We start from the raw sequence: 23,031 nt of genomic DNA, 5'->3' as shown, positions 1-23,031 counted from the left end.
GGATTGGAGGGCTGCGCGAAGTGCAGCTGAATCAAGATTAGGAATGACCAAGTTGAATAGCACAGTTGATGAGTTGTATGATCTACCACTTCATATGCTCTGGAGAAAACCAACCACCCAGTTACAAAATAAAGGATAATTGAGGGTGCACAAAGTTATTGGAAAAATGAATGAAATCTCATTGCAGGACTTTGAAAAGTGGGTCTTAAGTACAAAGCCAGGTTAATGGGATTGTGAAGGAGGATCTACTGTGCATCATACTATGTATAATGAAAGAGGTGGTAGGCTCAGTTGACTGGACTGGTAGTGGCACTCTGCTGTTAGTTTGCAATGCAAGAGTTCAATCCCCAAACTAGCTAAGATTACCATGAAAGACCCACCTTCTCAAACTCTACCCTTGCCTGAGGCACAGTGATCCTCAGGTTAAATCCCCACCAAGCATCTCTCCAATGAGAGCACAGGTTTTGGTACGTTAGGACTATGGCAACTTTATACTTTACCTTAAATGTTCTGGAATTTTAGGCATGAGATATAATTTTAATACTTTGCAGACTTTATGTGTGTGTGTGGGGGGGGGGGGGGGGGGGGCTGAGAATCTACTTCTTAGTGGGATTAGCTAAAGCAGGAACATAAATCAGCATCAGACAAGGGCAAGGCATCCTTAGTTTCCCCAAGTATGCTCTCAGTTCCATCCACCTTACTGCCCCAAATTTCCATCCAAAAAAAAAAAAAAGGTCCATCATGATGAGTGAATACTGGCAAGACATTTTGGGTGAAGACTAGTGAAGATCAGCTAATTCAGATTGCATTCTGCTGGTTTGTGGTTCACCTAAAATTTACTATTATATAAAAACTTTGCTTCACTGTAGACATAGATATTGCTTGGTACAATTGTCAGCCAGGGATCCTATTGCAACACACCATTACGACACAATAGAAGAACAAAGCATTAGTTTTTCAGCTGCTCGCAGATATCATTTTCTTGACATCTTCCATACAATTGGTTCAAAAACTGAAAACAAACTTAAAGATGCAAACAGAAAACAGATTGATACAAATGGTGTTCATGCCAAAGCAGGTTCTAAATTTCCCTTAAATTAGGTGTTAAATAAAATATCTTAACTTCATGCACTTAAAATTAGCAGCTACAAAAGTTCAGGAAATAAAAAAAGTGTATACATTTTGCAAATCCTTAGCATCAAATAGGAAAGTGACAGTTATTTTGTTTATAAATATTCATTTAATTTAATGTTTACAGAGAAAAGAAGGAACACTTTCAGCATTCAAAATAGGTTAATTTCTGCAATTCATAGTGTAAGTACTTGCAAGTATAAGTACTCACAATAAACACTATGAACAGATTACACAATTTCATAAATTACTTAAGCATTGTTTTCCCAAGTACAAGTGGTCTGGAATAGATGCATAGCTGATTCAAGCAAAAGAATCCCCAAGTGTACTACTTCCATATAGGATCAAAAGTATAAAGTTACATTTATATTAAAAAATCCTGAGCTGAGCATGGAATTGCAATGCAACAATTCCTTTATAGAAGTCTTGATCTGTATGTAAGCAATTAAAGATTTCCATAAATGTTCTAGATGATAGCCAGATACAGTAGTAGAAATTACATCTTCGCAGTTGTCAGTGACTGATTCAGTTGAGATAAGTGTTGAGCTGGCTTGAGCAGATCATAATCTTGCAGTGGCTGGTCAGCCTCAATCCACCCCTGCTTTGCCATTTCTTTAATGAATCAGATTAATAATAAATTCACATTTCCAAATACAAAATACTTGCATACTGATTTTTCCCTTCAAGGCGGGAGGGAAAGTTAAAAATCAGAAGTACTCAAGCATTATAACTTGCAGGAATCTTGGAAGGGGGAAAATGGGGAACAAAAAAAAATTACTTAGGAGGTACAAATGCCAGAATTTGCATTTTCCTCAATTTTGGTTTGTATTTTAATGTAAAATTAAAAAGGTATTCTTAATACGAATACAATGGTAGTAGATCCAAATGGTACAGTTGACAAACTCAGCAGTACTAGAATTTCCTCCGAGTCAGCACTCAAGATCTCAGCCTTGTGCCTGCTTTCATTTACACTGGCTATCGTCTCTGAAGTCCAGCTGTGTGTAATGTTGTTGGCTCATGCTGGCATTGGCTCAAGCTTGGAATTCCAGTTTGCAATGGAAGTTGCATCGTGTAGGCGTAGCCAAGACTGGGATACTGAGGGGAGGCTGGGTAATAATGTTCGTAGGTAGGATATTGTGTATACAATGCAACATTGGAATCCAGGTACGAGGTGGAGGGCAGGACAAGGCCAGGTTGAAGGATGGTCTGTGGGATCAAGTATGGTGCAACACTGGAAAAAGGGCAGAAAAATTAAGGTTAATCTTTTAGCGCTGATCATCTCCTAATGATGTGTGCAACAATAATGTTTTGTATTGCTTGACAGATTCATTTAAGTGTGCTGGACCCTTTAATGTCTTTGAAGTGTGTTGATTTAAAAAAAAAAGGGGTAACTTGTGCATGGCCTGTGTGGACAATTTCAGGTTGCAGACTCAAAGTAATTACCTCAAACTCAATTGCAGGATTGTGTATTCAGTCTTCACTGTCCAATACTGGACAGTGTGCTGCATTGTCAAGAGCATTTTCTTTCAAAATCAGTGATTAAACAGAGGATCCATCTGCCTATTGTGAGCACAAGAAATTCCATTACACTATTTTGTGAAGGAGTTCTTCTTGAGTCCTGGCCAATATTTATCCTTCAAACCTTTAAAACACATTAGCCAGTTGCCACACTTCTCAGTTGCTGGTTAGTTTGAAAACAATTATCTTAAAGACTCAAAAGTATAAAGTTACATTTATATTAAAAAATCCTGAGCTAAGCATGGAATTGCAGTCCTACTTTCAGGAAGTGCCACACACACACACACCTTGTATGGAAATTCAGATGTCCATTTCAAACAACCTCTGATTCTCTAATCTTTAGTGCAGGATATTCTGTCTTCACCAATTGAATGTTACTGTACCCCACCTTTGGCTTATAAAGAGATGTGCAAAGAATAGGCCCAATTATCAGCAGGCAGTTAACATTCTGCATTAGCAGAATTCTTCCCAACATGTTGCTCCATTTCAACCAGCATTGCTTAAGTCAAAAAAACAATATGAGCAAAGATTTGTTTCATTCTGTAGAATGAGTATCAAATCTCAAGAATCAAAATTAAAACCACACATCATTTACCAAAGATCAATTAACACCAGAACATTTAGAAACAAGAAAAGCCAACTGAATCAACAAGACCATCATATTGTCTCTCCATAGCTGAATGGCACCCGCCTCCTATTCATAAATAGGAGATTGAATCAATATAAAAATTGTAATGTTAACACAAATAATCTCAGTGGACTCCCGTTATTTCAGAATTTTCTGCATTCATAGATACCTGGAGTAGCCAAATTATAAATTAAAAGATCCAAAACACACTGCATTACTTTCATTGCAACACAAGATCTCTGGCAGGAAGTAAAAGAAAAAAAAGTCAGCTAAACCCAAATATGCAAAACACTTGTATTTCTCCTTTTGCCAACACTGTACAAATGCAGGAACAAACTGCAATGGAAAGGAAGGAGCAAGATTCTGGAGGTAAGGTTAGTTGCTAGTGGATTACCGTAACTCCAAATAGTTTGTTTCAATTATGGGATGCTGACTCTAAAGGGTCAAGATTATGTCAACAGTGATCAACCGAGGTACTGAATTAGAGTCAGAGTCATTCATAGGAAAGATTACAGATTTAGAGAATTACAAAAATTGTTAGTGAAGAAGCAGCCATTTAGCACCATATCTCAAAACACTGAGTAACCCTTTACAGGACTTAGTCATCAATGCCCTCTTGAATGCCTCAAATCAAAAGTTACATCCACCACACTTCTGGGTAGGATCATGCAAACTTTACCTACTGGCCATCTCTTTTTCACTTTGTGATTTCGAGGAGAAATAAAAAAAAATCAAATCTCCCTTCCCAGAAGTAAAACAGCACCCTTCTTCAATTTATCCTCACTGGAAACATTCTTATAAATCTCTTCTGCAATCTCTCCAACAGGTTTACATTCCTCCTGCAGCATGGCATGCTACTTCAATTGAATCTTGTAAAGGTTCAGCATGATCACCTTGCTCTTGCACTCTACGCTTCTACTAAATAAACTTAGAAAACAGTATGCTTTACTTCTGTACCAGCCCTGCCACCTTTAGTGATTCGTGCACATCTACACTCAGGCTACTGCTCCTATAGACTTCAGGACAGTACCCCTTACTTTAGAAAGTCTCTTCCTTGTAGCACAGTACACTGTATATTTCTCCACATTGAATTTTGTTTGAATCTTTATCCAATCCACCAACTTACAAATGCCTTTTTGAAACCTGATACTGTCCACTTTACAATTTTTAATGCAAGCCAAGTTGTGGATTATCTGCAAACTTTAAAAAGACAGTCCCAATGCACACCAAGATCTAGATAATTTAAGGGGGGAGGGGGGGGGGGGGGCGGTTGGTCTTTAACCAGAACTAAACTTGACTAGCCATATAAATGCTGTGGCAATAAGAGCCACCTAGTCATTAGGAATCTTGCAGCAAGTTACTCACCTCCTGACTGCCCAAAGCCTGACCAATATCTACAAGACAAGTCAGGTGTGACAGAATGCTTCTCACTTGTCAGGATGAGTACAACTCCAACAGACTCAACATGCTTGACACCATCCAGGACAAAACAGCTTCAATCAGCACTAGGTCCACAAACATTCATTCCCTCCGCATCTGTAGAGTACAGATGTCGCACTCTGTACCATCTACAAGATGCACTGCAGAAATTCATCAAGACTCCTTAACAGCAGCTTCCAAACCCATGACTGCATCCACCTCAAACGATAATGGCAACAAAAACATGGGACACAATCATCTGTAAATTAGATTGGGGCTGTATCACCAGCTGAGGGGATTGCAGAGACACTCCATGTTGATATGAGACCAAATCAGATTTCCTCAACTGACTAATAAGAACATGCAACACAGATGAGAAAGTCTTGGATACCACTTCTGCCCCTTGGTAGCAAAGGTTTGTGATTTGGCCTTACTACCTTAGACTTGACAGGAGAGATTTAGGTTGCCACTTACTCCTGCAGAATGTTAAGATGCTGCCCATGCTTATGTGCAGACATACACTTGGTGAAAGATTAGAATGGTTGGAACTGCACTCCATTCGGTGGCACGCCTTCAGAGGTAAAGCAGAAAGCAGTGGGAAATTAAAGAAAATAAATAAAGAAAAAGCAGGGAATCTAACCTTTACCATGTATCTCCCTAAAAAAAAAAACCACAGTGTAGGCAAGGTTATTCACCAAATGTTCAAAGCATCACCACTGATTTATATTTGTGAACTTGGAAAATACCAAGTTCTCCCAACTTCCATTCAGCTGCCATAAATGCATGTGTACGATGTTACAGATGCCTTTCTCTAATGGACACTAATGTTCAAATCTTAAACTATGCCAGAATTTTACAGCAATGAAAGAATCACTTCTCAGGTATCAAACATTGTGGCATCAAGATCCAAATTTGAAATAAGCATATAAAAAGGAAATATGCCATCTTACCCATATGGTCTCTGCATTAGAGTTGAATGCACTTGTTGCAGGCCCATACCCCCTTGGCATTTAAGAGGAGGAGGAGTGTGGGGTAAAGAGGAGGAGGAGTGTGGGGTTGGGGGGGGGGGGGGGGGGAAAAGAGAGGAAGAGGAGAAGGGAGAGAGAAAAAAAAAAAATCAGCATTAGAGGTGGTTTAGATTTAACTAACATAGTATTAAGAGCATTTGCAAAGATTGAGCTTTCTTGGGCTGAAACTCAAAAGTACAAACAAAAATATTTTAACTTAGCTAACATATCAAAAGACTGAAATATAGAAGTTCATGAAGACCCAGTGTCCCCAATTTGCAAATTAGGAATAAAGGACTGAAGCCTTCAAACACCATGCTCAGATCACTTGTTAATATTACACCCACACATCCTAATAAATAGGTACTTGGTTGAGGTAGTGAATTGCTGCAGATGGCATAGAACATCATTACCTGTAAAATAATGGAGCACATCTTGTGAAATTCAGTATAACTATCTTAACCCAGATAGAATGTAAAGAACTGGGAAGGTCCAAGGAGATGCAGAACCTTCATGTAAAAGGTTGCCAAATATTTTTACCCCCTGAGTCGACTTCCATCGGCATAATTCCTCTTGTTAGGAAAATCTATATGGTCTGCAGCAACACAGCCCACACCAAACATCCATATTCTTAATGTCCTCAAGTACTGGAGATTTTACTCCACATGTTTCTTCCCATCAGAAACTATACTGTGTATTATCTAAGAATTGAACAAAACTTGATTGGTAAATTTAGACAAGAATGTTTCACAAGGGATAAATAGGCTGTATTTAAGACATATATCCTAAAGGATCAACAACTGTGATAGTCTTAAAAGACAGGACAGAGTTTGAGAGCAGGTCATATACAGCTAAGTTAAAAGAGAGATCATAGACATCAATAGCACCTTAACTGTTAAATTTGCTTCAGCTTGAGTATTGAGCATAGGAGTTGGGAGGTCATGTTGAGGCTGTACAGGACATTGATTAGACAACATTAGGAATATTGTATGCAATTCTGGTTCCTTCCTATCAAAAGGATGTTGTGAAATTTGGAAGGGATCAGAAAAGATTTACAAAGATGTTGCCAGGATTGGAAAATTTGAGCTATAGGGAGAGGTTGAATAGACTGGGACGACTTTCCCTGGAGTGTCAGAGGCTAAGGGGGTGACCTTTTAGAGGTTTATAAAATCATGAGGGGCATAGAACATAGCACAATACAGCACAGAACAGGCCCTTCGGCCCACGATGTTGTGCCGAACTTCTAGCCTAGATTAAGCACCCATCCATGTACCTATCCAAATGCCGCTTAAAGGTCGCCAATGATTCTGACTCTACCACTCCCACGGGCAGCGCATTCCATGCCCCCACCACTCTCTGGGTAAAGAACCCACCCCTGACATCTCCCCTGTACCTTCCACCCTTCACCTTAAATTTATGTCCCCTTGTAACACTCTGTTGTACCCGGGGGAAAAGTTTCTGACTGTCTACTCTATCTACTCCTCTGATCATCTTATAAACCTCTATCAAGTCACCCCTCATCCTTCGCCGTTCCAACGAGAAAAGGCAGAGAACTCTCACCCTATCCTCGTACGACCTACTCTCCATTCCAAGCAACATCCTGGTAAATCTTCTCTGCACCCTCTCCAAAGCTTCCACATCTTTCCTAAAGTGAGGCGACCAGAACTGCACACAGTACTCCAACTGTGGCCTAACCAAAGTCCTGTACAGCTGCAACATCACTTCACGACTCTTGAATTGAATCCCTCTGCTAATGAACGATAATACTCCATAGGCCTTCTTACAAACTCTATCCACCTGAGTGGCAACCTTCAAAGATCTATGTACATAGACCCCAAGATCCCTCTGTTCCTCCACCTGACTAAGAACCCTACCATTAACCCTGTATTCCGCATTCTTATTTGTTCTTCCAAAATGGACAAGCTCACACTTGACAGGGTTGAACTCCATCTGCCACTCCTCAGCCCAGCTCTGCATCATATCTAAGTCCCTCTGCAGCCGACAACAGCCCTCCTCACTGTCCACAACTCCACCTATCTTCGTATCATCTGCAAATTTACTGACCCACCCTTCGAATCCCTCTTCCAAGTCATTAATAAAAAATTACAATGATCCCTGCAAAACTCCACTTGTAACTGGGCTCCAGGCTGAATATTTACCATCTACCACCACTCTCTCTGCCTTCGACCGGTTAGCCAGTTTTCTATCCAATTGGCCAAATTTCCCTCTATCCCATGCCTCCTGACTTTCCGCATAAGCCTACCATGGGGAACCTTATCAAATGCCTTACTAAAATCCATGTATGCTACATCCACTGCTCTACCCTCATCCACATGCTTGGTCACCTCCTCGAAGAATTCAATAAGACTTGTAAGGCAAGACCTACCCTTCACAAATCCGTGCTGGCTGTCCCTAATCAAGCAGTGTCTTTCCAGATACTCGTAAATCCTATCCCTCAGTACCCTTTCCATTACTTTGCCTACCACAGAAGTAAGACTAACTGGCCTGTAATTCCCGGGGTTATCCCTATTCCCTTTATTGAACAGGGGCACAACATTCGCTACTCTCCAGTCCCCTGGTACCACCCCCGTTGCCAGTGAAGACGAGAAGATCATTGCCAACGGTACTGCAATTTCCTCTCTTGCTTCCCACATAATCCTAGGATATATCCCGTCAGGCCCGGGGGACTTGTCGATCCTCAAGTTGTTCAAAATGTCCAACACATCTTCCTTCCTAACAGGTATCTCTTCTAGCTTATCAGTCCGTTTCACACTCTCTTCAACAATACGGTCCCTCTCGTTCGTAAATACTGAAGAGAAGTACTTGTTCAAGACCTCTCCTATCTCTTCCGACTCAATACACAGTCTCCCACTACTGTCCTTGATCGGACCTACCCTCGTTCTCGTCATTCTCAGGTTTCTCACATACGCATAGAATACCTTGGGGTTATCCTTGATCCTATCCGCCAAGGATTTTTCATGCCCTCTCAGCTTTCCTAACCCCTTTCTTCAGGTCCCTTCTGGCTATCCTGTATCCCTCCACTGCTCTGTCTGAACCCTGTTTCCTCAACCTTATGTAAGCCTCCTTCTTCCTCTTTACTAGACATTCAACCTCCCTCGTCAACCAAGGCTCCCTCACACGACCATTTCTTTCCTGCCTGATCGGTACATACATATCAAGGACACGTTGTATCTGCTCCTTGAAAAAGTTCCACATTTCCACCACATCCTTCCCTGACAGCCTATGCTCCCAACGTATGCTCCTCAAATCCTGTCTTACAGCATCGTAATTTCCCTTCCCCCTCCCCCAATTGTAAAATCTTCCTTGTTGCGCGCACCTATCTCTCTCCATAACCAAGGTGAAAGTCACAGAATTGTGGTCGCCATCACCAAAATGTTCACCCACTAACAAGCCCACTACTTGTCCCGGTTCATTTCCGAGTACCAAATCCAATATGGCCTCCCCTCTGGTTGGACACTCTACATACTACGTTAGAAAAGCTTCCTGGACACACTGCACAAACACCACCCCATCCAATCTACTTGATCTAAAGAGCTTCCAATCAATATTTGGGAAGTTGAAGTCGCCCATGACTACGACCCTGTGGCTTCTGCACCTTTCCAAAATCTGTTTCCCAATCGGTTTCTCCACACCTCTGCTGCTATTGGGGGGCCTATAATAAACACCCAACAAGGTGACTGCACCTTTCCTATTTCTGACTTCAGCCCATACTACCTCCAGAGGCAGATCCCCCTCAAACTTCCTTTCTGCAGCCGTTATACCATTTCTAATTAGCAATGCCACCCCCCCTCCTTTTTTACCACCCTCCCTAATCTTACTGAAACATCTGTAACCAGGAACCTCCAACAGCCATTCCTGTCCCTCATCTATCCATGTTTCCGTGATGGCCACAACATCGTAGTCCCAGGTACCGATCCACGCCTTAAGTTCACCCACCTTATTTCTGATACTCCTTGCATTGAAGTATACGCACTTGAGCCCATCTCTGTGTCCACAAGTAGTCCCTGTCAGTGCTACCTTCTCCACAGCCTCCCTACAGTCTTGGGCATCCTGACACACAGCTAGCTTACTTGCTGGACTACAAGTCCGGATCCCATCCCCCTGCCAAATTAGTTTAAACCCCGCCGAAGAGTGCTAGCAAACCTACCCCCCAGGATATTGGTGCCCTTCTGGTTCAGGTGCAACCCGTCCTGTTTATACAGGTCCCACCTTCCCCAGAATGCAGTCCAATTGTCCAAATATCTGAAGCCCTCCCTTCTACACCATCCTTGCAGCCACGTGTTCAACTGCACTCTCTCCCTATTTCTTTGCCTCTCTGTCACGTGGCACTGGCAACAACCCAGAGATGACGACTCTGTCGGTCCTAGCTTTTAGCTTCCAGCCTAACTCCTTGAGCTCTTGAATGACCTCCCCACCCCTCTTCCTACCTATGTCGTTGGTGCCAATGTGTACATGGATAGGATAAATAGACAAAGTCTTTTCCCAGGGGGCAGAGAAAGAGAGAAAGGAGTCCAGAACTAGAAGGTGGGAGAAAAGATATAAACAAGATCCAAGGGGCAACTTTTTCCACACCTCAGGATGTGGTGGAGACTAATACAAATTGTAACATTCAAAAGGCATCTGGATGGGTATATGAATAGGAAGGGTTTTGAGGGATATGGGCCGGGTGCTGGCAAGTGGGATTAGATTGGGTTGGGATATCTGGTCGGCTTGGACAAGTTGGACTGAAGGGTCTTCCCTGTCATATGTATCTATAACTCTGACTATTTCCAGTATCCTCAACAACTGTGGCTCAGTACAGCAGAGATATGCAATCAGGTTGCTTACCATCCTCAGTTTAAGAAACACCACTTCTTTAAAAATTAAAATTTTATTATTGTAATAAAACTCTTTATTATTGTACCAGCTGAATGTATTTAGTTTCTTCCAAGATCTTTTAATCTGCTGTTGACCAACACAGTCCAACCTTTTGGAAAAGGTGCCTTTTATAATAAGCCATTTTAGCAAACTTCATGATTAAATGGTCAACTGGAATTTCTTGCATCTCTTCACATCCATCTAGACTTAACAAATAGAATACAAAAGCAAAAGCACTGCTAATCTTTGAAGCTACCTGAAATCAGAGCTTTTCTCAATGGGAGTTTCTCAAATGGATGTCAAGAATTTGGACTGTTTACTTCCTTGCAGGACATTAGGTTACAATAAACACAACAGCCATGCCAAGACCAGTGAGAAATGTATGGGAAATCAACAACTTGTATTTACGTAGTTCCTTTATTGTAGGACAAGGTGCTTCATCTAAGTGATCAATTAGTCTAGTATTTGAAACTAGTGTTCAAGATATAACTTTTTTCCTACTTCCACATTTTTAAGAAGTTGAATTTCAGACTTGTAAAACCCAGATCTAGAACAGGTCAAATCCTCCTTTTATTCTTGGGGATTGGGGCATCAAAAACTTACCTGAATGTACTATGCGGGGTTTGGCCCCAAGAAAGGCAAGGTTCACGTTAGTTTTTCTTCCATCAATGATAGGATTAGGATCTTTACATGCCCTGTCTGCTGCAGCCCAATCTGCCATGGTGACCTGTAATTTAAAACAAGCAATGCTAAAAAGGAACAGGACTTTACAATTTAGAGGTTAATTTCAACAAGACCAAAAAAAGAAAACTTATAACAGCCATTTGCTGGTACAGGCACAGTATTCCAAATGCACATGTCCAAAGACCTTGACTTTCAAGCCCACCTTCTGGGTACAGGGGCATAATTTACTTTGGAAATATAAATAAACTGTCTGCTGAATGTATTTTTTAATAATCAAACTTGTTCATGGCAGTAATGGATTGGACCCTTCACTGAAAATTCTTAAGGGGCTGAAAGGTAATTGGAGTAGGCAGAGATATGGAGTAATCAGATCAGTGGAGAGTAGTTTCAAAAGCCAGGCAGGTGCTGTATGTTTATCAGTTTGGAAAATGCGTGACTTGAACACAAACCAAATGAATCTTCTGCAGGTTCAAGCGTTGGTTAACAGGTAATCCAAAATTTAGTAAAGTCCAAACTCTGGCATGGCCTCAATCCTAGTGGTGCTGTGGGATACCATATCCACGGCGACACATAGAAAAGCAGTACTCTTACACTTGTGTTATTTGGCTTTTGATAATCACTATTCATGTGGAGGTAGTGGAGGAATGTAACAAAAAGGTAAGGATGCATTGCTACAGTCATATGCAGCCATAACCTAAAGTACTGTGTACCATTTTGGTTTGATTTAAAGAATATAAACAACATAAGAGTTCAGAGCAGGTTCACTTAACTAATACATAGGCCAGAGGAATGAACTCTAGGGAAAATTGATCAAACAGGCCCTGTATACACTGAAGTTTAGATGAATGACAGAGTCCTATTCAAACAAAATTTTGAGGGGACTTCGTGTGGATGCTGAGGCTATGCTACTCGTTGTGGGAAGACGAAAATTTGCAGATAATTTAAAAATAAAAGGAGTCAAATCAGCTACAATCCTCTTGAATGGCAGGGCAGAGCAGACTAGCTATGCTGCAGGGGCCTGTTAGTAATTTGTATGTTTGTAGACAAGAGTTCAATGAGCAGTTGTCATTGAATATTTCATATGGTGACTAAAAGTGTTTGGACACTTTCACAAATGTGTGAATGCAGAAACAATTGTTAATTTTAAATCAGTAGATAAATTCTTGTTAAGCAAAAGGTTTTAAAAGATATGGGCTAAAGGCAAGCCACAGATCAGCCCTGATTTCATTGAAAATCTCAAGGGCTACATGGCTTACTCCTATCCCGATGTTCAAACCTGGAGTGTGCACCTACGTATCATTCATTCATTCATTCATAATGGGCACTCCAAGTTGATTAAATTTACTTAGAACTTTATATTAAACTAAAAAGTGCAAGTTAATACAAAATTGAGTCACATTAGGAAATGTTTAGATTAGATCAAGAAAGATTTATTTCAAAGTGATAGACTTACAAGGATTTTCTGAAAACATGGAAAGCAAGAAGTGTGTAGAGGGGAAATCTCAGTTTACAGTCTAGATACGTGAAGGCAGAGCCACCAAACAGCATGACCATCAAATGTTCAAAGGAGCCAGAATTAGAGGGCAGGTGTCAAGTGTTCTTGGGGCTGAAAAAAAGGAGGTGCAAGTCCATTGGGGAATTTGAAAAACAAGGGTGATGCTTGAGCAGGAGCCTATACAAAGTCAAATTAGCAGAAGTTTAAACAGGAGGATCAGGACTTTGATCCAAAATACAGGCTGCTTGGCATGTGAATTACCTAGTTTCCAGAGGGCAAAATATGAAACCATCCAGGAGCGCATTGGAACAATCAAGACTAAAAGTAATTTAAAAAAAGGATAGTTTCAGCAGGTAAGCCAAGACATTTATCAAAAGGTTAGAATTAAAATTGGTGAAAACACAGATTGCCTTGGCGAAACTGCAAACATTTGGTTAGAAGTTCACAGATTCCAAACTAGTCTGGTTTAGTACTTGACAGTTGCCAGCAAGAAGTGGTATCAGTTTGGAATTAGACTAAAAACAGTGGTTTCAGTCCTCTCACCATTTATTTGGACAAAGTTTCTGCTAGTCCATTAAGAAGTCAGATTTGTTGAATTGCAGATTTCAATACAAACACATGCAAGTGACCCAGGGAAAGAATCCTTAAGTAACAATTAGGACTAAGGGATTTGGGTTGATTTCCCTCACAAAAGCAGCACAGACCAGTTGCAAGCTTCAAGAATGATCAATAGCACAGCTCAAAGATTTTCCAACCCCTGACAAACCCTCGAGGTTTACTGCACAGAAACATGTTTTTAAACCCAAAGACCTGCAGATGCTGTAAATCAGAAACAAAAACCAAAAGTTGCTGAAAAAAACTCGACAGGTCTGGCAGCACCTGTGAAGAGAAATCCAAGTTAACGTTTCGGGTCCCGTGGCTCTTCCTGTCAGCTTTATGCTGGTGTATCCAGAACCCAATTCTGCTCAGTGGTCTCCTGTAATTCTGCCCTACTTCACTTCAAATGCTTGTTCAGTAGCACACAAATACATTAAAATCTTAACTGAAATGTTGCAAACTATTAAGTTGTACATTGAAGATTTTCACAATCTTTGTATGAGATTTGCACTGTATTTATCCAATAATGCCACATACCAACTAGCTGCCTGGACAATTATCCTTCAGATTTCACAGTTGAAAGTACCTGTGCTCCACACTTCCTATCACTTGATCTGCCTTACTCTTCCATTTCTACATAAGTTTTTAGTTTTAAAAACAAAATATAAACGTGAGCAGCAATTCTAAATAATTCTCATTTCCTAATCCATGGAGCAAATCTGCAGTTAGCTGAAAAAAACAGCAAGGGAACAATATGAAATTTAGTTGATCACAGTTTATTTCAGGAGTTTGGACTGCAGAAGGAAATAAAAGAGACACAGATACACTCACATATGAGCTACATTCCAAGTTAGATTCAATCTTTTGGAAGAATGTCACCAACAGTATTATACTAATTGAAGTGATGGGATCTTGGCAGCTGGTTAATAAGCAATGGTGTATTTGCTCTGCAATTCTCAATCACTTCGAAGACACGAAACACAGAATAGGCTTAAGTAACCCAAGGTCTGTTCGTCACTCACCCATTGTACTCTATGCTACTCTCTCCCCACCCCCACCCTCCTCTAGCTTATCTCTCCATGCTTCAGGCTCACGGCCTTTATTCCCGATGAAGGGCTTTTGCCCAAAACGTCGATTTCACTGCTCGTTGGATGCTGCCTGAACTGCGGTGCTCTTCCAGCACCACTAATCCAGTATTTGGTTTTCAGCATCTGCAGTCATTGTTTTTACCGTCTTGTAGTTGGTGTATAGTGTGAAGGTTTGGACAATGGACAAGGCAGGTTTTATATTCATTAAAGATCAGTGGCTCCACTTCTGAGAAAACAGACTCAAGTGGAAAGGACTTCCTTTACAAATCAAATAATTAGTATTCCCACTATTTGAAAAGAAGAGTGAACACAAATTTAGAGATAAATGTAAAGAATTTAGAGAGAAATTAAAATACATTCTTAATGCAATGTATAGTTGAATATGGTCAGTCAAACTTCTGTTGAAATAATCCACAATTCCTTTTATAATACAAGGGCAATTACATGAATTATTAAAATCAAAGAACTGCAGATACTAGATAGCTGAAAAAAATTGCTAGTGAAACAGAAAATCTGGCAGCTTCTGAGGAGAAAGTTAACATTGGAGACTTGACTTGAAAGTTCTAATGAAGAACCATTAACTCCATTTTCTTCCCCCTGCCAGCAAAGCACCCATACAGGCTAATAAGCAGAATGTGTGGTAGAAGTAAGTTGCTCCAACCACCAGATTTTCTAAAAACATTGTAACTATGACAAAAGTCAAAATCACCAGGACTCAAAACTACATTACAATCATCTTGAAGGACTGTGTAATAACTAAGCTACTGGATCACTGACTGGCTATTTTATTTATCTGTGAAGGTTACTCACGAAACTAATGATAGATCACCACTTGCAGCAAAGCAGTGTAGTTGCCAATCAAATATTGCTGTTTTTCCATGAGTAGCTTCAAACTTCAAAAGTGATTTATTTTGACAGTTATTAGGTTTGTATCCTTGATAAACTGTTCAGTACATTTTGCAAGATCATGGGAGTGATGTACCATTTCATACAGTCAAAAATTCTGCAGCATGGAAACAGACCCTTCAGTCCAACTCACTCATGCTGAGCAGATATCCTAAATGAGTCTAGTCCCATATCCCTCAAAATCCTTCCTAGTCACATACCCATAGCCTCCACCACTTCCGCTGGCAGTTTATTCCATAAATGCACCACCCTGTGTGAAAAAGTTACCCCTTAGGTTCCTTTTAAATTTTTTCCCCTCACCCTAGATTCCCCAACCTTAGAGAAAAGACCTCGTCTATGTATCCTATCCATACCCATCATGCTTTATAAAGCTCTACGAAAGTCACCCCTCAGCCTCAAACTCCAGGGAAAACAGAGCCCCACCCTATTCACCCTCTCCCTGTACCTCCAACCCTGGCAACATCCTTGTAAATCTTTTTTGAACCCTTTCAAGTGTTACAACATCCTTCTGATAGGAAGGAGACCAGAATTGCACATAATATTCCAAAACTGGCCTAACCAATACTCTGTACAACCACAACATGACCTCCCAACTCTTCCACTCAATGCTGTGACCAATAAAGGAAAGCATACTAAATACCTTCTTCACTATCCTATTGACCAGAGACTCCACTTTCAAGGCACTATGAGCCTGCACTTCAAGTCTTTGTTCAGCAGCACTCCCCAAGACCTTACCATTCAGTGTGTAAGTCCTGCCCCGATTTACCTTTCCAAAATGCAGTACCTCACATTTATTTAGATTAAATTCCATCTGCCACTCCTTGGCCCATTGGCTATCTAACCAAAATCCTGTTGTATTCTGGAGGTAACCTTCTTCATTGTCCACTACACCTCCAATTTTGGGGTCATCTGCAAACTTACTAACTATACTTCCTTCCTATGTTAATATCTAAATCATTTATATGACTGGTGAAAAGTAGTGGATCCAGCACTGATCTTTGTGGCACACCACTCATCACAGCCCTCCAGTCTGAAAAGCAACCCTCCACTAACAGTCTTCTCCCTTCAAGCCAGTTCTGTATCCAAATGGCTAATTCTCCCTGTATTCCATGTGAGCTCACCTTACTGAAGTCCATATAGATCATGTCCACCACTCTACCCTCATCAATCCTCTTGGTTACTTCTTCAAAAGAAAACTCAATTTCGCATGCAAAAAAGCCATGTTGACTAACCCTAATCAATCCTTGCCTTTCCAAATACATGTAAATCCTGCCCCCCAGGATCCCCTCCAACAACTTAAACATTGATGTCAGGTTCACTGGCTTTTACTTACTACCTTTCTAAACAGTGGCATTAAGTTAGCCAAACTCCAGTCTTCCAGCACTTCATCTGTGACTATTGATGATACAAATCTCTCAGCAAGTGGCCCAGTAATCACTTCCCTAGCTTCCCACAGAGTACTAAAGGTACACCTGATCAGGTCTGGGTATTTATCCACCTTTATATATTTAAAGACATCCAGGAGCCCCTATTCTGTAATATGGACATTTTTCAAGATGTCACCATCTATTTCCCCACATTCTATAACTTTCATGTCCTTCTCCACGGTACACTGATGCAAAATATTCATTTGCATCTCTCCATCTCCTGCGGTTCCACACAAGCTGCCTTGTTGATCTGAGGGGCCTATTCTCTTGTGATTTACCCTTTAGTTATTTGCAAAAACCCTTTGGATTCTCCTTAACTATTTGCCAAAGCTATCATGTCCCCTTTTTGCCCTCCTGATTTCCCTATAAAGTAAACTCTTACTGCCTTTATATTCTAAGGATTCATTTGATCTACCTTGTCTACACCTTACATATGCTTCCTTCTTTTTCTTAACCAAACCTCAATTTCTCATCATCCAGCATTCCCTGCACCTACCAGCCTTGCCTTTTACCCTAACAGGAATATACTGCCTCTGGACTTTCTAGATCTCATTTTTGAAGGCTTCGTTTTCCATCCATCCCTCTACCTGCAAACATTTGCCCCCATTCATGATTAAAAGCAGACCAATTCTTCTGAAAATAATATTTGACAAAGAACCACCCAATAGTTCAGTTAAAATTGAAGCCCATGGAATGAAAGGATCAATAGTAATGTGAATGCAGAAAAATTTCAAAATTTGCAGATGACATGAAACTCAAACAAATGCTAGACAGATGATAGAACAAACCTCAGGAGGAACTTGGTGAAATGAGCAAACAGATGAAATTTGACAGAGCAGTATGAAGTAATACATTTTGCAAGGAAAAAGAAATGACAAGAGGCACAAACTGAATCTTCATTTTAAAAATGAAAAAGTTTACAAGATCAGAGACACCTTGGGAAATCCATATACAAGTCTTCAAATGGGTGGCAGGGCAGATGGAGAAAAGAGTTAACAAAACATAATGTAAACCTTTTGTTAGTAGACGAATATAAAGTAAAAAAAAACATAATGAACCTTTATAAAACAGACTACCACTCAGCTAAATTGTGATATTCAGTTTTGAGCACCACACTTTGAATTTGGACATACAGGTAGGCTTAAATAGCAGCTTAAAAAAGTAAAGGGGGAGGAATTCCAGATCTTCGAACCAATGCAAATGAAGGCTCTGCCACTGAAAGGAAAAGGACAGAGAATAGAAATCATTGATAAAGAATGCAGAAAGTTTGGTGGGTAGGTTTGCTGGAGAAAAATTAGAGACAGAGATTGGCGAGGCCACAAAAGAGATTTGGAAACAAGGGTGCGAATTTTTAAAAAGACTAAGTAGGATGGGAGCAAATGTAACACCATGCACAGGGGTGAAGGCCAATAAGGACATAGCAGCATAATTTTGGAATGAGGTCAAGTGTACACAAGGCACGCAGTAGAGACCAATTAACAGAACATTCCAATAGTCAAATCTAGTGTTAACAAAGGTACAGGCAGGAAATGTTGTGGAAATGAAATTTAGTATCTTGGGTTATGGAAAATGATCAAGTTATTTAAAGTTCAATTCAGGATTGAATCAGATAACAAGGTTGTAAACAGTCTGGCCCAAGTTCACAGTTCTGCGCAACTAGATATTTAATGGAATGAATGTTTCCCTCACCACCAGACGCCTGGAGGAAGAATGCCTCATCTTCCGCCTCGGAACACTTCAACCCCAGGGCATCAATGTGGACTTCAACAGCTTCCTCATTTCCCCTTCCACCCCCACCTGACCCTAGTTCCAAACTTCCAGCTCAGCACTGTCCCCATGACTTGTCCTACCTGCCTATCTTCTTTTCCACCTATCCACTCCACCGTGTGGGCAGCACGGTGGCACAGTGGTTAGCACTGCTGCCTCACAGCGCCAGAGACCCGGGTTCAATTCCCGCCTCAGGCGACTGACTGTGTGGAGTTTGCACGTTCTCCCCGTGTCTGCGTGGGTTTCCTCCGGGTGCTCCGGTTTCCTCCCACAGTCCAAAGATGTGCAGGTCAGGTGAATTGGCCATGCTAAATTGCCCATAGTGTTAGGTAAGGGGTAGATGTAGATGTAGGGGTATGGGTGGGTTACGCTTCGGCGGGGCGGTGTGGACTTGTTGGGCCGAAGGGCCTGTTTCCACACTGTAAGCAATCTAATCTAATCTAATCCTCCCTGACCTATCACCTTCATCCCCTCCCCCACTCACCTATTTTACTCTATGCTGCTTTCTCCCCACCTCCACCCTCCTCTAGCTTATCTCTCCATGCTTCAGGCTCTCTGCCTTTATTCCTGATGAAGGGCTTTTGCCCAAAACGTTGATTTTACTGCTTCTTGGATGCTGCCTGAACTGCTGTGCTCTTCCAGCACCACTAATCCAGAATCTGGTTTCCAGCATCTGCAGTCATTGGTTTTACCTAGTTTTCCCAAATCTACCTCTTGATAAAATCAGAAAACAATTAAGCATTGTGATGAATGAAAGACCAAAGCCACAGTTAGTTTAAAAGAAAGTTTAAGTGATATGGTGGCAAGGGAATGAACAGAAGGAAATGAAGTTGAGAAGAGAGGTGAAGCAACTATATGTCAACCATATTGATAGGTTGTGAATGCCTCTTAAAACAAGAACCTTTCATGGGAATAGATCAGAAATAACATGATCAGTGCTGGTCCTGAAGCTTCATTTCTAAAGGAGCGACAAGGGTTATTTCAGTTTCCAGAGGAAAATAAAACCAGTTCTTTATTGGGAACACCCTACTGCAGTTAGAATTTTGTATTTACTCAGTACCTAAGTAGTTTAGAAATAGTCTGAATCTGGCCAGATTACAAAAAAAATTTGAAGCATTAATATAAATATGGAGACAAAAAATTAGCTCAAACTTGTACCAGACCAGTGGGAACCACTTTCAGTTGGGCCAAACTGAGTTTTTCCTGGTGATGTTTGTTTTCAAGTAAGCTGGCTTTTAAAGCTCAAAATTTATTTTCACATTACTAGAATAGTTGCATGCAGCTCCAGTGTGCATAACACTTCAGCAAGGCTGTACTTGAAATATGCACAAATATAATAACTTGATTTGGAGTCAAGACTTCATATGTCCTACAGATGACTTTATATATAAAACTTGTTTCCTACAGAAATAAATATTAGTTCAAATTCATGAACAATACTAGAATTTAAAGGATCAAATGTAGCTATTATAAAAGTCACAACGTGGCAAGAAGGAAATGTTAAAAACAAGAAGGGCTAGTGGCTGCACTGTGTGTGTTGGCCATCATATTACAGAGGAAGAAACAAAAACCTTACATTAAACTTGCCACAATAGGAATGTCACCTGTACATGGGACAATGTTGCAACATAATTTCAAATTAAAGCTAGTAATATTTACAACAGATTGTAAATGGTCTTGTTCATTAGCACCTCATCCTTGCTTTCCTTTGAGTAGTACTGTAGGACTTTCAGTGTTCAGGTGAACTAGCAAACACTAAACATATTAATTAGCATAGCTTTGGAAATAGATAGGAATTAGGAGCTTTGCTCCAGCCTTGTGCTGCCATTTAAGAAGTTTGTGACAGATGTGGTTATTCTACATTCTTGCCCACTCCCAATAACCTTTCATCCTTTGCTTAACAAGTATCATCTTTAAAATTTCAAAACTCCACCACTTTTAGAAATATTTCCAAACACACTCAATATTGAGGAGGTTTTTCTTCATCTTTTGAAAATGGGCAATTTAAAAAGAAAACAGCAACCCAGAATTTGAATATACTAATAAGAGGCAAGATCCTTTCTATAGCCTCCCTGTCAAATTGCCCCAGAATAATTTTGGAAATTTTCAGCAAGTTTGGCAGCATATGGAGAGAAAGCAGTCATTGTTTTGGACCTGTAACGGTCACTAGTCTCAAAATATTCACACTATCTTTCCTCTTCACAGATGCCGCCAGACCTGCTGAGATTTTCCAAAATGTTTCTGGGAAAGTTCCTTGTTCATTTTTCTCCCCAAATCTTGCACATTTCAATCATATCATCTATTACTCCAAATTGTAGCAGATGAGCCTAGCCTTTTCAATCTTTCTTGAAAGGGCAACCCACCCATTGCAGATAGTGGGACAGTCAACCTTCTGGACAGCTTCCACGTTTAACATTCTTCCTTTAAGTAAGGAGACCAACACTGTACAAATTAGGGAGTGTTCCTCATGTTGTCAGATGTCATTCAAACCATCAAAAACAACTCATTCATCCCATTGTTTGATAGCTAATCAAAATTAACTTATTAGATTCAACCATTCATGATCCATATAAAAACTACAAGGAAGTTTTAGACCAACATATTTTTCAGTATATTAAAATATGCCAGTTTGCAAACTTAGATGGATACTTACATCTCTGGACAAGAAAGAATAATGGGGATTATCCCTGGCCAATATAATACACTTGGTAAAATGGCACGACCCAAACAGTGTTGACGGTTGCAACTTCCTTGGTTACTTCATGTTGATGGTGGATGTTTATTAAGTAAATATATTAAGGCAGGATCACGAACATAAATGTAAAGAGCTTTCTAATAAGATTAGCGAATTTGGCTAAACAGTACCACCCTTGTCACACCTGTGAATAATCAGCAATTGCTTTTGGACAACCCTGGAGTCTAAAGGAATTGTGACCCAATAACTTGCCTTTGCAGCTAGTTTCGAGTTTAATGTCTCACCAAATAGTTCAACAATTCCTCCCCAACCCCACAAACATATGAGAACGGTCCATTGGTCCGATTCGGTGTGGTTAGTAAGTCAGATACTCACAAAACCATAACCTCGAGATCGTCCAGTTAACCTGTCCGTTATCACCGCCGCTTCTTCAATTTCTCCGAATCGCTGAAAATATCGTCTGAGTGATATTTCGTTACTATGGTAAGGTAACCCACCCACGAAGAGCTTCCGAAATACTCTGTCCTTATTCATAGCTGGGATGGAGGGAGTGGGGGGTGGGATTGGAGAAACAGATACACAAAACATACAACTCTTACAATAAATCAGTTACATTTACAAAGGACGAGAAGCCCGAATATATAATTTAGCAATTATTAAACTCATTAATGCCCAGATGAAGAGAGTACGAAATGAACACACTTTGAGAACAAATGGTTACTCACTGACCGCTACACGCTTGTCTGCTGCGGAATTCACCTCTTTGTCTCAACGCGCACTCGTTGCCTCCGTTGCTTTTGTTTCTTTGTAACTCACAATGTATCCTCACGGGACTCGAAGTTACACCCCGCTCGACAACCCATTGGCTTAGTCGGCGCCTGGATCCGCCTTAGTAACTGGCTTTATTTCCTATTGGCTACTGAAGTCGTCAATCATCTGTACCGTCGTACTTCCTTGAATAGCAATCAATTGCTAAGGACTGAAGAGCATTAAGGTGACTGCGCCATCCAGCTTTCCTATTCTAAACACAGACTATCGATCGGGCTAATATACTGTATAATTGATAAGTGTGGGACAAGATTCTCATCACAAGTAGCTTTCTTTATGCACATGTGGATAGGGGGTAGGGCAATGGAAGATTGTTGTCGCCGTCTGGTGGAAAGAAAACGCTTAGTTTTTACACTAGAGATTAACAACTGAAATAATTTAAAACTCATTCTTTTATTTTTTTTTTACTTCGCAGTTTTAAATTTCCTGTATTTCAAAGGCTGCGCACCAGTCAGAATCTAGGAACCCTGACTGATCTCAAATCTAAAGGCACTAACTATCCTTACTAAAAAGTTAACAAATTCAACATGGGTTGAAGTTCAAAACTTAGCACTGCAGTTATTTGCAGTCACAATTAAAATAAAATATGTTAAGTTACAGTGTTCACCAGCAAATTAACTAATACTCCACTGATTCTGATTCCCACATGATCCCCACCATTGGTGGATGTGTCTTATTCACTGGGGCAACCTCATCATGCATCATCACATTTAATTCCAGGATATATTGGTCCAAGATGGCAGAGGTTGCAGACATCAGGTTTCTCATTCTCTACAAGGACAAAATTCTTGATTGCTGGAGAACAGTATGATTGTTCAAGTGGCGATGGAGAGATTTCAAATAGCTGCCAATCTAATAAATGGCGTTTACTGTGTACTCTTGTGTAACAGCACTAACTCCTTCTTAATTTGCACAAATTTTTAATCTCTCTTCAACAACTAAGCTTCTCTCCTCCCTTATGCA

At 40.5% G+C, this 23,031-nt stretch overlaps 1 protein-coding gene across 5 annotated transcripts; it reads right to left on the bottom strand.

The window, feature by feature from the left end:
• Nucleotides 1–1,229: 1,229 nt before the first annotated feature.
• LOC140453595 (RNA-binding protein 38-like) lies at nt 1,230–22,066 on the bottom strand. Of its 5 annotated transcripts, none has more exons than XM_072548411.1 (5): nt 21,966–22,066; nt 21,616–21,776; nt 11,185–11,308; nt 5,647–5,698; nt 1,230–2,362 (listed from the first exon to the last, which is right to left on the bottom strand). In XM_072548411.1, the coding sequence occupies exons 2-5, from the start codon at nt 21,772–21,774 to the stop codon at nt 2,107–2,109; spliced, it is 591 nt and encodes a 196-aa protein (XP_072404512.1). In that variant the 5' UTR covers nt 21,775–21,776; nt 21,966–22,066; the 3' UTR covers nt 1,230–2,106. The 5 variants fall into 5 exon arrangements, with proteins under 5 accessions (XP_072404512.1, XP_072404511.1, XP_072404513.1 ...); XM_072548410.1 differs by having other exon boundaries at nt 21,943–22,040; XM_072548412.1 differs by having other exon boundaries at nt 22,000–22,017.
• Nucleotides 22,067–23,031: the final 965 nt, after the last annotated feature.

Source organism: Chiloscyllium punctatum, chromosome 27 (assembly GCF_047496795.1).
Source record: "Chiloscyllium punctatum isolate Juve2018m chromosome 27, sChiPun1.3, whole genome shotgun sequence".
Lineage (NCBI taxonomy): Eukaryota > Metazoa > Chordata > Chondrichthyes > Orectolobiformes > Hemiscylliidae > Chiloscyllium > Chiloscyllium punctatum.
The sequence above is the reverse complement of the archived record's forward strand: the minus strand, read 5'-3'. Positions and strand labels throughout refer to the sequence as shown.

Coding starts and splice junctions, on each gene's coding strand:
- LOC140453595 (XM_072548408.1), bottom strand. CDS start 21,828: ATGTTTTGTGTATCTGTTTCTCCAATCCCACCCCCCACTCCCTCCATC. Junction 5,699..11,184: donor ACCCCGCATAGTACATTCAG/GTAAGTTTTTGA, acceptor TTAAATGCCAAG/GGGGTATGGGCCTGCAACAA. Junction 2,363..5,646: donor CTAATGCAGAGACCATATGG/GTAAGATGGCAT, acceptor CCCTTTTTCCAG/TGTTGCACCATACTTGATCC.